The following is a 16,094-nucleotide window of genomic DNA, read 5'->3' on the forward strand; positions in this document are numbered from 1 at the left end:
GAAGCTTCAGTGTTGCAGAGGCAAAGGGGAATCCTGACAACGCCTTCAGCCTCAACTTTCTCTCTTGCAACAGCACTTCAAGTTCACGCTTCAGACTTCCACCTCATCAGAGATCAGCATCATGCAGGGAGTGGCACATGGCTCACATGGACAAAGGTGAATGAAGAAAGAGGGTCAACTACCTCTTCCATATTTTCAGGGTGAGCAGAACTGAATGGTTGGAACAACATCGCTCTCATGAGTGCAACATGCAATGTGCCCCAGTGAGGGGAGTGAGTAGGAAGACAGGTGAAAGAAGTGTAAGGCCCAGCATCAGATACAAGGTGAGGCTTGAATGCCTGTGGCTGCCAAGTTTAAGGCTCATGCTTCCACTGTTGTACAAGTGCCATGAGAATGGACAACCAGCAGGCCCCATTACCTTGCCAGAGGAATGCATGATGATCAGGGGGTCAGATGTCCATTGGGTAGAGATTCGTCTCCCCTTCTGTTCTCAGGAGAATATAGTACACACAGCAAAGAACAAGAAAAGGTGGGTGGAGCAGTGGCTAACATTAGATCACTTACATCAGCACAGGAGGAGGCAATGAGCCTGGACAGAGAGCCGGGGCAGCTGAGCAATAGAAGCCAGTGAAGTGGGACAGAAGAGAGTGAGGAAGTCTCCAGTTGGTGTCCACCAATGGGCAGAAAGGAGACATGCATCAGAAAGGGAAGAGAAGAGAGATTATAAATAATACAGAAAATAGGAGGAGTAGTAGGTCATTTCACCCTTCACGTCTAAACCAAATGCGAATCTAATTCTTTGTGTTCTCCACTGGAGTTCTTTGCATTCTGGAGGGACATGCTGCTCTGTCATTCATGTCCCTGCAGTTTTGAGGAGGTAACATTGAAGACTCAGGGGTGCATCTTTCCCTCACATTCTCCATCAGTGCAGATACATTCACCTCGATGAATGTGATAATCATTCAGAATCGGGCTGAATGAACATATCAGACATGCCCGAACAGCTGATGGAAGCTTTAACAGCTGAGCAACCTGATAGTCAGAGGATTGTTGGAAGCCAGGTCCATTCAGTGCACCTAGCGGATGATGGGCTCTGGTGACAGGCAGCAGAAACCTTCTGGTGATGGAGAAACAGACAGGGGAACATCTAGCAGAACTGCCATGTATAGGCATAATGTGGAGATGCCGGCGTTGGACTGGGGTGAACACAGTAAGAAGTCTCACATTGGTGTTGTGAGACTTCTTAATGTATAGGCATATGCAGATGATGGAGGAGTCTATTCAGACCAAGCATTCTGCCCATGTCTCAGGCATGATTTTCTCCATGGAGAGGCTGCGGCCATCAGGCAGAATCAGATTCAGCAGACCATTCAGTTGCTGCTGGGTATGTACTCGGACCTGCATTCACTGCAGGACCTGGTCACTGCTGCATTGGCCATGAGCTCTCTGCAACAGGGATCAGGCAAGAGGGGGATGAGATGACTGGACATTCCTCGAGGTCTCCCTCCTCCTCAAGTGGATAGGGAGCTGCTGTCAAGCAGAGAGATGAAGGAGAAGCACCAGGCTCCATCTCCTAGAAGCTCTTCTCAGGGCTCTCAGAAGGCGAGCAGCCGCTCCTCAACCAGTGACCCTAGCGCCTCCAGTAACCATGGCAATGAAAGAAGCATCGGCATCCAGGCAGGAGTCCCTCAGCTTGCCAGGACCTTCCAGGCTCGGGCAATCAAAGGATGGTCACCAAGATCATCGCAGGCATGGGGCATCGCACAGTGGAATCACTATGGAGAATCCAGAACTTGGCAGAAACAAGCAGAGAGAGCAACAAGAATGAGCACAACCATTCTCTCTCCACCTCAGCTGTTGATGTTAAAGTGGTACCAAGTATCACTTATGATCACATACCCATGATGGCATGAGAGACCACATGTAGATGCACCATGTTGATAACTTATAGCAGCATGTGACTAAATAATCTTAATTTCGTTATTTCTCTGTTTTGGATGATGCTAATGTTGTCCCCTGGTTAGCCAGATGGGTACTTGCAGAATGAGTTTCAAGTATATATCAGTGAAAGGAGAGTATTGACTTCTCCGTGGTTGGAGTGACAAGAATGGTGTTACTTCTTGATGGATAATGGTTGCTCTTGGAAGGACATGTGGAGGTTGCATGAGCATAAGATCTAAAGCAGAAGGCTTGTCAAAGGCATTTTGCCTGCTGGAATCTGGTGTCAATGTGGAGCTCACGGGTCTCTCTTGTGGGTCTTTCCATTGCCTTTGCACCTGGTGTAGGAGTTTCAGCCTGATGACCTGCCTGTTCTGCTCCCTCTTCCCCTTCTTAATCATCAGATGAGGAGTGTGACTCCCCAAGCTCCTAAATCAGCAAAGGCTGCCTCCCTTTGCTGCAAGGTTAAGCAATGCACACAGATGCCATTAATCCCAGAGATCCACTGAGGCACCAATTGTAGAGCTCTGCAAGAGCAGTCTAGGTACTTTATTTTTAACAAGCCGATGGTCTACTCAACTATTCCCCGTGTTGACCAATGGCATTCATTATAATGCTCCTCGGCTGGAGTGGTGCATTGTCTCTGTGATTATATATATGTGTAGGCATGTAGTGATCTTGAAGATCTGTGGCATCTGGGTGGGGTTTGGAATGTACGCATCTTGTGAAATTTCTGGAAACCTGAAGCACAAAGCTGAAGATATGTTTCCTCTGGGTCCCACACCAATTGCAAGTGAATGGATTGGAACCACTTCTGGTGATAAATAGCACAGGCTGCTCCCAAGGAGCCCAAATTGCCACATGGATTCAATGGATAACACTCTGCACTGGTCATGAAGCCCACAGATTGTTGGCATGGTTCTCTTTGTCAGTCGTATATTGCACTAACTCTCTGGCTCTCTTGAGCAGAGAACTGGTCACTTCAATGATGCAGTGGTGAGCGGCTGCCTCAGAAATGCCACACATCTCCTCAGTGACACCCTGGAAACAACTATTGGCGCAGATGTTTAATGATACCAGACCATCAAAGTCACAGGCATTGGGTCTCCTCGGAGTTCCAGGTGCTGCAGATCATTCTGTAGCAGGGCACACTGGTACATGATGGTCTCCCAAGACATTCAGAACTTTTGTTGGCATCATTCCTCTGATATTTGAAGGTAATTCAGCCAAGATCTGTATACTATGAAATGCAGCAATGATCATCACCTGACTGCACCACTTTGGGCTTCCTCTTAACAGTCCTTAGTGTTTGATCCAACCACAGGCTGAGTCACTTTACAATGGCCTCCCACCATTTGTTCCTTTGGACCCAGCTCCAGACTACCTCCCTGTTGCTACATCTTCACTCAGAGTTCCAGGAACACCGAGAGGGCAAGACCATGGTAAGCTCTAAAAACTCAAATGTCGCAATGCTGCCCTGGCAAAGGTATGTCCTCCACTGTGTCCCTAGTCTTCAGGAAACACCTAGCACCTGTGTTTGAAATGTGTCGCCAAGGTCCTGCGGGCAATTTAATCTGCTCTTGTTCCCTCCCCTCCCCCCAAGAGATGGCCCTTGTCCTCCCACAGTGACCCTTCTCCCTTCTTGAGATGTCCTTTCACCTCCTTGCAATGACCCTCATCCTCCTCGAAAGACCTTGAGATTCTTGCAAAGACTCTCAACTTCTCTGTAGTGACCCTTGATCTCCCGTCAATGATCCTCACCCACCATGCAGTGACTGCATCCTTCCCTGTGATGCATCATAGTCTCCTCTCTGTTCTGAAAATGGCTGAGTGGTGGCAGGCGGGTCTAAGTAGCTCACCTTCCCTTCATAGACTGATCTGCCTGCTCACTTTCAAGTTTAAACAGCCGGGAAACTGAAGACCTGTGGTCCCGTGTGCTTCACGGTTAATTTCAAAGCTACTATTCAATCGCAAAAAGTTCCATGTTAATGAGTTATAAGGATGTGCTAAACCAGTAAAATTACCCTCTCGCTGTTTTGGTGTCAGTTTTGCTGTCTTGCTTACCCTCAACTGCCAGAATAATTTGGACCTTTGACCCCAATGTTGGAGGTCAGACATGGCATCTCCTGTTCGAGTCAATGCCCCAGCCCCCTCAGCCTCGTTCTCTGCAACCTCAGTTAATATTGCATTCTGCACAACAGAATTCCAAACCATTGTTTTACTAAATTCTTACCAATGACTTTCAGTTGTCCTTTTGTGGATAGGTGAGCAACGTCTGCTCGTATCTGACATGTATCATCAAGAGTTGTTTCTTTAATTTCTAATACATGCTTCTTCCCATCAGTGGAGATCAGAACCGTTCTGCTTGAGTGAATTTTGTTTTCATTCCGGTACCAGGTCACTGGGAGATTTTCATGCGAAAGCTCAAATTCAAAATGAGCTGTGTTACCTTCTTTGACAGTCTGATCTTTTAGCGGTGTAATGAACTTCAACCTCATACCTGAAATGTGAAGTAATGCATGGACCAGTTACTGTACAGTTCAAAATCGTGTAACTAATAATTCAATTGAAATTGACATTTGTCTTATACCCTGCTGTTTCCCTCCGTTCCAACAGGAGCTACACTTCAAAAGTATTTCATTGAGCTTTGGGACATCCAAGCTATGAAGAAAGCGATGAAATAAACGCAAGTTCTTTCTTTAATATAGTACTTTTTAAATGGCCTAACTGGCCTGGCATTAGGGTAAGGCAACTCCCCAAACCTGGATCAGTTCCCGGCTTTGATCTAATATGGCAGCACTGTGGTGCAGTGGTTAGCACTTCTGCCTCACAGCACCAGGGACCTGGGTTTGATTCTGGCCTTGGGTCACTGTATGCAGTTTGCATGCTCTCCCCGTGTCTGCATGCGTTTCCTCTGGGTGTTCCGGTTTCCTTTCACAGTCCAAAGATGTGCAGGTTGGGTAGATTAGCCATGCTAAATTGCCCGTTAGTGTCCCAAGATGGGTAGGTTAGGGGGATTAGCCATGGTAAATATGCAGGGTTACGGGGGTGGGCCTGGGTAAGATGCCCTGTTGGAGGGTCAGTGCAAACTCAATGGGCTGAATGGCCTCCTGCTGCACTATAGGGATTCTACGTATGTGATATTCTGAATGATGGATCTCCATCTTTAATTATACAGGTTTCTCAGTGCTTCAGAAAAACAAACGTTAAGTCAGCTGGAGACAATGTAAAAAACAACATCAATAGAATATTTAAGTAAGACTTAACAAATATATTATCACATTACCAAACCATAAGCCAAACTAAGGTCAGCTCAATTAAATATTACCAACACATTAAATCAGCAAATTGTTAACCATGAAATGTAATTAATTAAAAGGACTTACCAGTTACAGTGAGCTTTGCAGTCGATTTCTTGTCCACAATTTCAGCGCTATAATCTCCTTCGTCATCAAAGGTTGACTTATTGATAACAAGAATGTGTTTCTTTCCATCAGCAACTAAATCGTACTTATCACCAGCCTTAAGAATGTCGGTACCTTTCGACCACAGAATTTTGGAAACCTCCTTGTTGAGCACACACTCAAATCGTGCCTGGTGTTTTTCGGGAACAGTCACATCTTTTAGTGGTGCCTCAAAGTCAAGTTCAATTTCTGCAAGCAAAATTACATTTTAATCAAAAAATAAACAAACTTTACTTTAAAATTTCTCATCTTCTTTCTTCATAAATAAAACTGCACTGAATATTTTCTTCAAGGATTATTAGTTACCTTTAACTCTTAAGTAAGCAATGGATGTGGCATTGCGTGCCTTGAAGACAACTTCACCAGCTTGGTCCAGTTTGACATCGTGAAGGATCAAGAAACGTTTTGCACCATCTGCTTTCATTTCACAGGTCTGAAATTTTTAAAAACATCATAATTTAGGTACATTTTTACAAAACAGCATTACAATTTTGAATTCCACTTTTTTAATGATGATAAAGATTCCAGCTTTGAAGAAAAGCTTACAGGTGATGGGCGGAGGATTTCTCCCTTGAGCTTCCACTCAACTGGAACATCTTGAGAGATCTCAGTTTCAAAGGTGGCTGTCTCTTTCTCATACACTTCCACGCTTTGCAATTCTGTAAGTATGTCTATCTCCCGTTCTAAAATAGAACATTCAATGTCATTTTCCCATTAGAATAGCAGGCTGAAAATATCCCATCACAAGTAATATCATCAAAAGCAGACTTGAAAAGTCTACACAAGTTTTCTTGATCCTGAATTTCTGATTTGTATAATTTCCACTTCTTTTGCAAAACATATACCAGACATAGCAACAACAATCTGCAATTAGAATTAGGAATGTAATGGAGGGTAGGGTTCCTGTGAAGTGGTGAAAGCTGAGAGGAGGGTAGAGGTGTTTGGTGAGGGCACCACAGCGGAGGTAGTGCAAACGGCAGAGGATGATCCACTGAATATGGAGGCTGATGGCATGGAAGTGGTAGCATGGCAAGTTGCATCATCAGGTGCAACTGAGACAGGGAACCTTGGAAAATAGAGTGCTGTGCTTACAGGAAACAGGGAGTGAGGCAGTATGATCAAGGTAGCTGTGAGAGCCAGTGGGTTTCAGGGGGCGGCACGGTGGCACAGTGGTTAACACTGCTGCCTCACAGCACCAGGGTCCCAGGTTCGATTCCTGGCTTGGGTCACTGTCCATGTGGAGTTTGCATGTTCTCCCCGTGTTGCGTGGGTTTCCTCCGGATGCTCTGGTTTCCTCCCACAGTCTGAAAGACATGCTGATTAGGTGCATTGGCCTGAACAGGCGCCGGAGTGTGGGGATTTTCACAGTAACTTCATTGCAGTGTTAATGTAAGCCTACTTGTAAATAAATAAACTTTATAAGAAACTTTTCTTGCGAATATTCATTGATAGCCGATCCCCAGAAATGCAGGCAAAGAAGTCAAGGAAGGGAAGAGTCAGAGATGAACCAGGGGAAGGTAGGAAATATGCAACGTTGATGAAATTTTCTAGTTCAGTGTGAAAGCAGGAAATGGCACTGACACAGTCATCAAGTTGCCTGAAAAAAGGGCCCCAAATTCAAGGAATGTTCCACAAACCCCCAAAAAGGAAGGCAATGCTAGGATCCACTTGGATATCTTTAACAGCACCTCCTATTTGAAGGAAGTGAGTGGATTTGGAAGGCTATTCTATGCAAAAATAAATTCAGTCAGGTAGAAAATAATGGTGGTGGATGGAGTCTGTTTGTGCCTCTGTTCAAGGAAGGTGGGAAGCCCTCAAACTACTCTGGTGCAGGATGGAGATATTGCGAGAGTGCATGTCCATGGTGAAGATGAGATGGTTAGCACTAGGAAATTGTAGACTTAAAGTGACTGTGGGCATCGGAAGAGTCATGGATATTGCTGGAAAAAGACTGGACTAGGGTAGATAGGAATCGGTTTAATTGTGCAGGAAAAGGTTGAAATTTTCCATTGGTTATAAAATTACTTAATTTTAGAATTGGAATGTCAGAAAATCGTCAGTCAGAGATTTCTATTTCATGATGATAAGCAACATAGGAAGCATTTTATTAAACTAGTAACTTGACTGTAGTGTTGCCCACAAGTCAGTAACTACAAAGTTCAGGATCTAGCTCAAAAGGCCACTTGTGACTAAAACCTGCTGCTACATTCCTTTAGTCCATGTAGAAAAAGAACAGAAAATCCTGACAGAAATTTACAACGGTGACCAAACATTATGACAGTAGGGATTAAATGTATGAACAAGTGGCATGTGCCCTACCTAAAATTATTATTAATACTGATCATCAGTGCTAGTAGGGCAAAGGAGTGCACATTTCTCCAAGTAATAGAATACCTACCATCAACAAACAGGTTGGCTGTAGAAGCTTGTCCTTCCACTTCCACTGTGTATTCAGCCATATCTTCAGGTGTTGCATTTTTCACAGTGAGAGTAAGAATTTTCCCAACTTTCTTAATTTCAGTTTTTGCATTTGGTTCCATTGGAATCTCCTCTTCCCCTTTGAACCACTTAATATTTGGTGTGTCTTTTGCAATTTCGCATTGAAAAACGGCATTTTCTTTCTGTTTGACCCGCTGATCCCGAACCGGTTTAACAAACCACTTCCTCACAATCTCTACAATGGACAAAAATATGTAAGTTAAAACCAAATCCTCAAATCCCTTTACTGCTGCTTCAAATATATGAAGACATATATACTAACCTTGTACATTAACTTTTCCCTCACATCTTATGTTAGCAGTCTCAACAGAATACACTCCAGCATCCTCAAAATCTGAACTTGGAATGGTAATCGAATGCTGCAGCCCAATGACACTAATTGTGTATCTGTCAGATGTGGGTTCAAAAGGTTCACCATCCTTCTTCCAAACCACTGGTTTTTCTTTGGTCAGCTCACAGGTCAAATACAGGGGCTGTCCTTTGAAGACGGTTACTTCCTCATCCAATGTTTTAAAGAATGCCACTGGCAATTCTAAAATGTTTTGGGAAAATATCAATTAATTTTCGATAAAAAACCAAAGTATCCATTTTATACAAAATGGCCAAAAGTTTTTCATAACATCTAAAAGATCCAAATCTTGTACTTGGATTATACTGAATTGATGAATCTTATAAAATAACATGGTAACAGTGTGTATGACCATTTGACCTTAGTAATTAGACTGCGAAAATAGCTATTCAGCAGGGTTCCAAAGTTGCACAATTTTAATACAATGCACAGTCTTGCTCATGGTTTATGCTGTGAAATTTCTCAAACAGCAATGCTCAGTACCTTCAACAATTAGTTTTGCTGTAGATGTCTTTTCTTGTTTGCCGAGGCGACCTACACAGCAATATTCACCAGTATCTGAAAGCTGCACATCAATAATTTGTAACTTTCTATCTTTGCCATCGGAGGTAAATTTGTATTTAGGACTTTCTCTCACAGTGCTCCCATCCTTCATCCATGATGTTAATGCTGTAGACGGGGAGATCTGGCATTCAAAGACAGCAGAAGACCCTACAGACTCAGCTTCCTCCAGCACAATATCTTTCAGCTCTTTGACAAATTTCAGTGGGACTGCTTTGAGCTGGAATCCTGCAAAAGGTGGCTCCTCTGAGGGTGGCCTTCCTCCACCCGGTTTAAGTGACTTCTTGTCTCCATCTCCAGGCGATGGCGTCTTTTTCGCTAAAATTTAGAGTTGAACATAAATACATTCAGTTTTATTTGTTGCTTTTTTTGCATGCTTCTGAAGATGGTTTGATGCGAACCAGACATTTAGATGCCACGTGCCATTTTCAGTTGGAAAAGAAAATATAGCGATGCAAGCAGAGCAATGTGACTGACTGACTAAGAGATCAAACTCTGCAAACTTGATTTTCTGAGGTAAATTGGTGCATTGAAGCTCATCCTTCAAAGTCTATGCATTCACCATGCTATTCAGGTTGTAAGATTTGCATAATATACAGCCACTATAATTTCAGCACAGGTATATTCGCTATTTGCCAAGGAGCACCAATGATTCATAATCACAGTCTTCAGGCAGCACAATTATATTCAAGTAGGAACTACTCAATACAGCCAAAAACACAAGTTTTCACACAAATAGAAAATGAAATGCATGCATTAAAGTTTTAGATTCTAGTAAGGCGATCAGGACACTGAAACATTGCGTATGTTTCTTCATTTAGCTTTGATGCTAAGTTCTCCTCCACCAACATCAGTTCTGGCCAATAATCAGGTGCAGTATACAAACTGATTACTCGTGCTTGGGTAAATAGGTGTATTTAAACTTCAATTATTACTCTTTGGAACTGCAAGCATATAAAGAGAGGACGGTTCATGCAAAAGTAAGCAATGCAATATTAATCTACAGTCTGCTATCGAGTCTACGCAGCCAACAATCATTTTTGTAATTGGAAGAGCATGCAAATTGATATGACAAATTAAATTCTAAAATAACTGAAATGTATCATAACACTTAATGGATTTTTTCACTGATATATGAATTAAATTTAAATAAAGTTCTGTTTAACAGCAATATAATTCAATAATTCATCTTAAATTGGCGTGTTATGTTGGAATATTATTGCACGTGTTTGCATCTTAATGTTTGGTAGTGCTTGTGAAACAAATATATGTGTACAATCATGCATGGATCCATAGTTGTGACTATGTGCTTAATATCCCCTCTCACCTCTGAGGAAGCCTCTACCCCTGCCGGCTTCATCTGCTGGTGCCTTAGCATCTGTAGTGAGATAGTAACATAATTATCGGCATGTCAAGACTATCCTTCCAAATTATTATATGTTAAAATGCTTCTGTTATAACCTTAGGGTGGAAACAACGAGGCTAGGAAAGTGTATTGTATTTAGATGGAAAGATATATTTATATATTGATTATCTAATAATACAGGCAAAAGAAAAATCAAAAATGGCACTACTACTTGTTTAATACACTAAACAAAGGTTTACTCATGCGGCCAGAGGAGATTTAAAATGAAGAAAAAGACAATTAGTTTTGAATGAAAAATGTGAAACCAGACAATTTGAAAGGTCTGTTGAAGCCTGTGCCTTCAATGATGTATATGAAAAATGATTGTAATTCACCCGTAGCTCTGTTAATAGCAAATGACAAAGCAAATTAAGACAATTTTTCTTTGGGAAGCACAGGACCACATGGACCAAACACAAGAAACAGACATGAATTTTAACAACCTTTTGACAGACTTTTGACAACCATGATACATCATGCACATAAACACAAGCTGCATTGCGAGGACAAACAAAGATGTTTGACAAAAGATGAACACAAACAAAAACAAAGAACACTGATCTATTTTCCAAAGCACAAGATATGAACAATCAGTTTGGTAGATGTGCAGCAGCCATCTCACCTCGTCGTTTGTAAGGCTTTGAAGGAGTCTCAACTGCACCCTCAAGCTCTTCATCATCTTCATGCTCCCAATCAACAGATGAGCCATATTCCTCCTCCTCTTCAGTTAATTCCCATTCCCAGTCTCCTTTGTCCCGTAGTTCTTCTATTGACATTTCTTCTGATTCTACTTCGTAGTCATCTTCTGTTGAGATGCTTTCAGAGGGAACTTTTTTGATTTGTGTTAGTTCCAATTCTTTTTCAGCAACTGATGGAATCCCTTTGCCTGCTTTAAGGTGTGCAACATCTCTAGGGGTCAGTACTTTCTTTACTGGTATTTTCTGTGGCTTTTCTTCTATCGCAAGTTCTTTTGAAGGAATCTTTTTTAGCTGTATTTGACCTTTTTCTTCTTCTGACACTGGTACTTTTCCCTTTCCAATTTTAGGATGTGCAGTATCAGGTATATCCCTGGGTGTCAGTACTTTCTTTACTGGTATTTTTTGTGGCTTTTCTTCCACCGGAAGTTCTTTTGAAGGAATCTTTTTCAGTTGTACATGATCCTTTTCTTCTTCTGATACTGGCACTTTTCCTTTTCCAATTTTAAGATGTGCAGTATCAGGTATATCCCTGGGTGTCAGTACTTTCTTTACTGGTATTTTCTGTGGCTTTTCTTCTACCGCAGCTTCTTTTGAAGGAATCTTCTTCACCTGTGCTTGATCTCTTTCTTCTGACAGTGGTACTTTTCCCTTTCCAATTTTAGGATGTGCAGAATCAGGTATATCCCTGGGTGTCAGTACTTTCTTTACTGGTATTTTCTGTGGCTTTTCTTCTATTACAACTTCCTTTGAAGGAACTTTCTTCAGCTCCATGTGATCTTTCTGTTCTTCCAAAACAGGAATTTTTCCTTTTGCAATTTTAAAATGTGTTTCATCAACTTTCGCTGTAGGGATCACTGATGTCTTTTCAGGAACTTTCTTTATTTTCTGTGGTTCTTTATCTTCAAACAGGATTTCTTTCGAGGGGAATTTTTCTAACTGCACTGGTTCCTGTTCTTCAGATACTTTCCCTTTATCCATTTTAGTAGGGATAATTTGTATTGTTTCTTTATAAGTTGCCACATCCTTTTCAGGTAGTTTGTGAGTCTTTTGTGGTTCTTTTGCGTCAAATGCACGTCCTTTTGAGGGAATTTTTTTCAGTAAGGCAGTTTCCTGTTCGTCTTTTGAAACCGGAACTTTCCCTTTTCCAATCTTTAAAGGTGTTTCATGAGGTTTTTCTTTGGAAGGTACCATTTTCTTTTCATATGTTGTCTTTGTAATATTGGCAGCCTCTTCTGCAGTAACCTCTGGTACCAATTTTGATGCAGGCTCTTCTGGAGCAGTCTTCCTGGGTATCCTATCGACTGGATAAATTTCTATACTTTTGGGTGCCTCTTCTTCAAGAGATGGTGCAATCCTGGTCTTTTCATGAATAATTTTAGGAAGGTCAACTTTCTTGAGACTAGGATGTTCCTTTTCCCCCTCAAGCTGAGGCGATGTCCTACCTTTTCTCAGTGCCAAATGCTTGCCTTCATCTTTCTGTTCTATAGGGCTTTGACTAGGTTTCTTCAGTGGGATTATTTTCTCCTTATCCTTCTCTGTATCAGCAACTAGGGTATGTTTCACAGATATCTGTTCTCTGTCTTCTACCTTCATAGGAACTGGTTCAGTTCTGGTTAAAGGCACAGTCTTTTCTATACCTCTTTCAATTTTAGGCACTTCACCAACTGTTTCCAATATTATTTGCTTTTTTCTATCTTCTTCATCACTGGGTAGTTTTTTTGATATTATGCGTTTTTCTTTTAATGTTTCTTTTTTAAGGACTGTGTCATGCTTTTTTAGTGATACCTTTTCTGCTTCTTCCTTTTGTTTAGTGATCTTATCAGGTTTCTTAAGTGGTGTACCTGGCTCCTCATCCATTTCTTTGGATTGTACTTTGATAACCTTTCTTGATAACATTTTGTATGCATCATCTTGTTCAATAGAAATTTTATCTAATTTCTTTATTGATACACCTTTTTCATTATCTTTGTCTATTTTAGGAATCTCATCAACCAACTGCAATATTATTTCTCTTTCTGTTTCTTTCTCTTTTAAGATTACATCTGGTTTCTTTCGTGATACATGTTCTTCATCTTCCACTTCCTCAGGACCTTTAATCGGTTTCCTACGTTTTACCCCTATGTACTTGTCTTCTTTAGGAGAGCTATCCACCTTTTTTAATATAATGCCCTCATCTTCATCTTTCTCTTCCTTGGGAAGCTTACTAATTTTCTTCAGTACTGGCATTTCTATATCTTCTACTTCCTTTGGAACTTTGACTGTAGGTTTTAGTTTCAAAGATGGCTTGGATTGTTCTGCAGCTATAAAGGTTTCATATATAATTTAGTGACACATCAAAAAGGACTTTTTTTGCAATTCCGTAAAAGAACAGTCTAACATTTAAACAAAACCAAACAATGTCATAATCTCCAAGCTACATTGGTGAGTTCACCAAATTAAACACACTGTAAAACATACTCATAGACAGCAAAATTTCCAAATAAACACATTAACAGAAGGGATCACAAGAGACAAGATACATGAATTGTAACTTTTTAAATAGACTGAAGACAATTTGATACAACCGATACACAACATTTAGAAACCTGTGCAATTAAATTCTGCATAACTTTACCATTTAACATTCAGGAAAAAAATACTAAATTGTATATCAACATATTATGTAGTTAGGTATTTTAAAATTTGCCATTGTAAATTAAGGTTCAAGCTTTTGATAAATTGTACCTTTAAGGGGTTTCTTGACTGGTCCTGGAGCAGAAATAGGAAGTGTTGTAACAGGTACCTCTTCAGTTTCAGGCACTTTAAAAACAATTCAAAGATTTTATTACCATTAAAGTCAACTCTTGAAAAGCATAATTACATGGAATATTATCCCAAATTATTCCCTGGTTCAACAGCTAGAGTGTATCAAACTATTAGAGTTCAGCATCAGTCTAATTTTGACAAGCATTTGTTTCCCAACTTTCCACTTGATGCTGAATTTTGCCAGTTTATCCAGGTCAGAGGGAAGAAAAACTTGGGAAGTATACTTTTCCTCAGGGTTTAAGCATGGCACATGATTGGTCAATTGTGCAATAGTCTTGATAGAGTCCTTGGAAGGTTAAAATTCTTGTTTATTCTTTGCTCTCGAGGAGGGGTGTACAGGAGAACGATCCAAATAAAACTGGAAATATTACTCACATTAAAATTGCGTAACATGCTAACTATTGTTCATGACAAACAAGCCAAAATAAGTAATTGGATAGGTTGGGGGTTTGAACTTCATTTTTCATAGTTATATCTTGTATGTGGCCAGCAAATTTTCCTTTCACTACAAATGCTCCTTTAGTAATTAGATTGTAAGAACGAGGCCTGAGTGACAAAATTAAAATGAGGAACAGTTGAAAGCGAGCATGGACAATTAAGCAATGAAATAATGAACCACAAGAAAGATGAAATGCAGATGAAGAGATGTAATGGAAGTGAAAGACATTGAAATGTCGAATGTTTCATGGATTTTGCACCAGTGACACAAGCCAATGAGTGACATTGATTTGTATACCTTCTACTGGTTCCAAATCTTGTTTCACTGGAGCAGTGACTAGAACATCACCTTTAGGTTCAATCTTCTTGGTAATTGGAGTCACTTCAAAAAATATTTTGTTTAAATATTTAGTGAGCATATACAAAATTTCTAATATTATTAACAACAGACAACTGAACATGTGTGATACTTAAGAAACAGTAAACATAATTCTTTAACTTTATTCAAAAAATGTTTAACAAAGAACCTTTGAGTGCTAGTTACTGCATGGAATTTTTTCATTTGTACACAAATGAAAAGATGGCAGCCCCATGAAAAAGACTCTAGGAAACTCAGAAAGTCAATGCTGTACCATGTAAAATGGTCTCAGAGAGAGCAGAAGATTCCTAATACTTCTTTACATTACACTGCACAGTTTTAGCTGATTAGTCTCCAGTTTTGGCTCTTGTAAGTCAGGGTTTAAATTCTCCACACTCAGATAATGGGAGCATGTCCCTACTGGAAGAGACTGTTTGCTCCATCTGGCAAATATTAACTGTTACTTATGTAAACTTTTACTTAGCTAGTTTGGCAAAGTTTAGGTTTGTTGGGGAATTTGTAAAAATGACTGAACTCACAAACTCTTTCACTACTCAATAACTATTAGAATATGGTATTAAAAACAAAAGACAGGAAATAATAGAGCCAGTGTAACTAGGGAACATCTGAAATATAGATGTCAACATTGGAGACAACAGTACTGTGAGTAAACAGAGGGCCCGCAGAGAACATAAATAAAATTTAAAAATCACAGACATTTCCAATGGTTATGAGATGTTGCAGCTGCTTTAGAATATAATCTTCTAATAAATAGTTCTATACCTTTCTCTGAAATAAATTTCTTTTTTTCTGGAAGTGCGACTTCAACAATTTCTTCATGTAAAGTCTTCTCACCAGCCTCAATAAGTTTCTTGGGTAAAATAAGCTCCTCAAGCTGAGCAGTGTCCTCAGGTAAACCCATATCATAGAACTCAACACTTTGTTCATATAAAGTCACCTCGTCAAGTTCAACAATTTCATCATCTAAAATCTCCTCATCTGCCTCAACAATTTCCTCAGGTAAAATTCTATCAGCATCCTCCTGCACAGTTTCTTCAAATATCATCTCATCGGACTCAGCACTTTCCTCATATAATATCTCATCATGCTCAATTTCCTCAGGTAAGATTGTCTCATCAGGTTGAATTGTTTCTTCATGTAAGATTATCTCATCGTGCTCAACAATTTCCTCATATGAAACAGTCTTGTCAACTTCAATAGTCTCTTCATGTAAAATCTTCTTGAAAGCTTCAGAGGTTGAAGAAAAAGTTTTAGAATTTTAGATAAAGGCCAAAAATGTATAAGTTTAGGTTTAAAAAGAGTGTAGAATAAGATGAATAAGATGACACAAATGTTACCACATAAAATACAAAAACATTACTACAAAGACTGGTACAAAAATCAGAATGTAAAGATAAAACCACACAAGGTAATCACCAGAACAAACCATATAAAACGATGAAAAAACAAAAAACAGAGAAGATATTATTTGTTATTGGAAAAAGCTCATGGAACATTAAAGTTACCATTAGTAACATATATGAGAAAACCATATAGATGAAAGTACTCTCACTTCTGT

General features: G+C 40.1%; 1 protein-coding gene across 1 annotated transcript in view; it reads right to left on the bottom strand.

The window, feature by feature from the left end:
• LOC144503721 (titin-like) overlaps positions 1 to 16,094 on the bottom strand; it is a 350,880-nt gene that overhangs the window by 119,390 nt on the left and 215,396 nt on the right. The window contains exons 137-147 of the mRNA XM_078228491.1: positions 15,299 to 15,763; positions 14,456 to 14,539; positions 13,639 to 13,713; positions 10,139 to 10,189; positions 8,734 to 9,129; positions 8,164 to 8,433; positions 7,801 to 8,076; positions 5,949 to 6,085; positions 5,709 to 5,835; positions 5,325 to 5,591; positions 4,172 to 4,438 (exon numbers count right to left, since the gene is read on the bottom strand). Of these exons, the coding sequence (XP_078084617.1) occupies positions 4,172 to 4,438; positions 5,325 to 5,591; positions 5,709 to 5,835; positions 5,949 to 6,085; positions 7,801 to 8,076; positions 8,164 to 8,433; positions 8,734 to 9,129; positions 10,139 to 10,189; positions 13,639 to 13,713; positions 14,456 to 14,539; positions 15,299 to 15,763 (2,415 nt within the window). The remainder of the gene's footprint in view (positions 1 to 4,171; positions 4,439 to 5,324; positions 5,592 to 5,708; positions 5,836 to 5,948; positions 6,086 to 7,800; positions 8,077 to 8,163; positions 8,434 to 8,733; positions 9,130 to 10,138; positions 10,190 to 13,638; positions 13,714 to 14,455; positions 14,540 to 15,298; positions 15,764 to 16,094) is intronic.

Source organism: Mustelus asterias, chromosome 14, assembly GCF_964213995.1.
Source record: "Mustelus asterias chromosome 14, sMusAst1.hap1.1, whole genome shotgun sequence".
NCBI classification, from domain to species: Eukaryota; Metazoa; Chordata; class Chondrichthyes; order Carcharhiniformes; family Triakidae; genus Mustelus; species Mustelus asterias.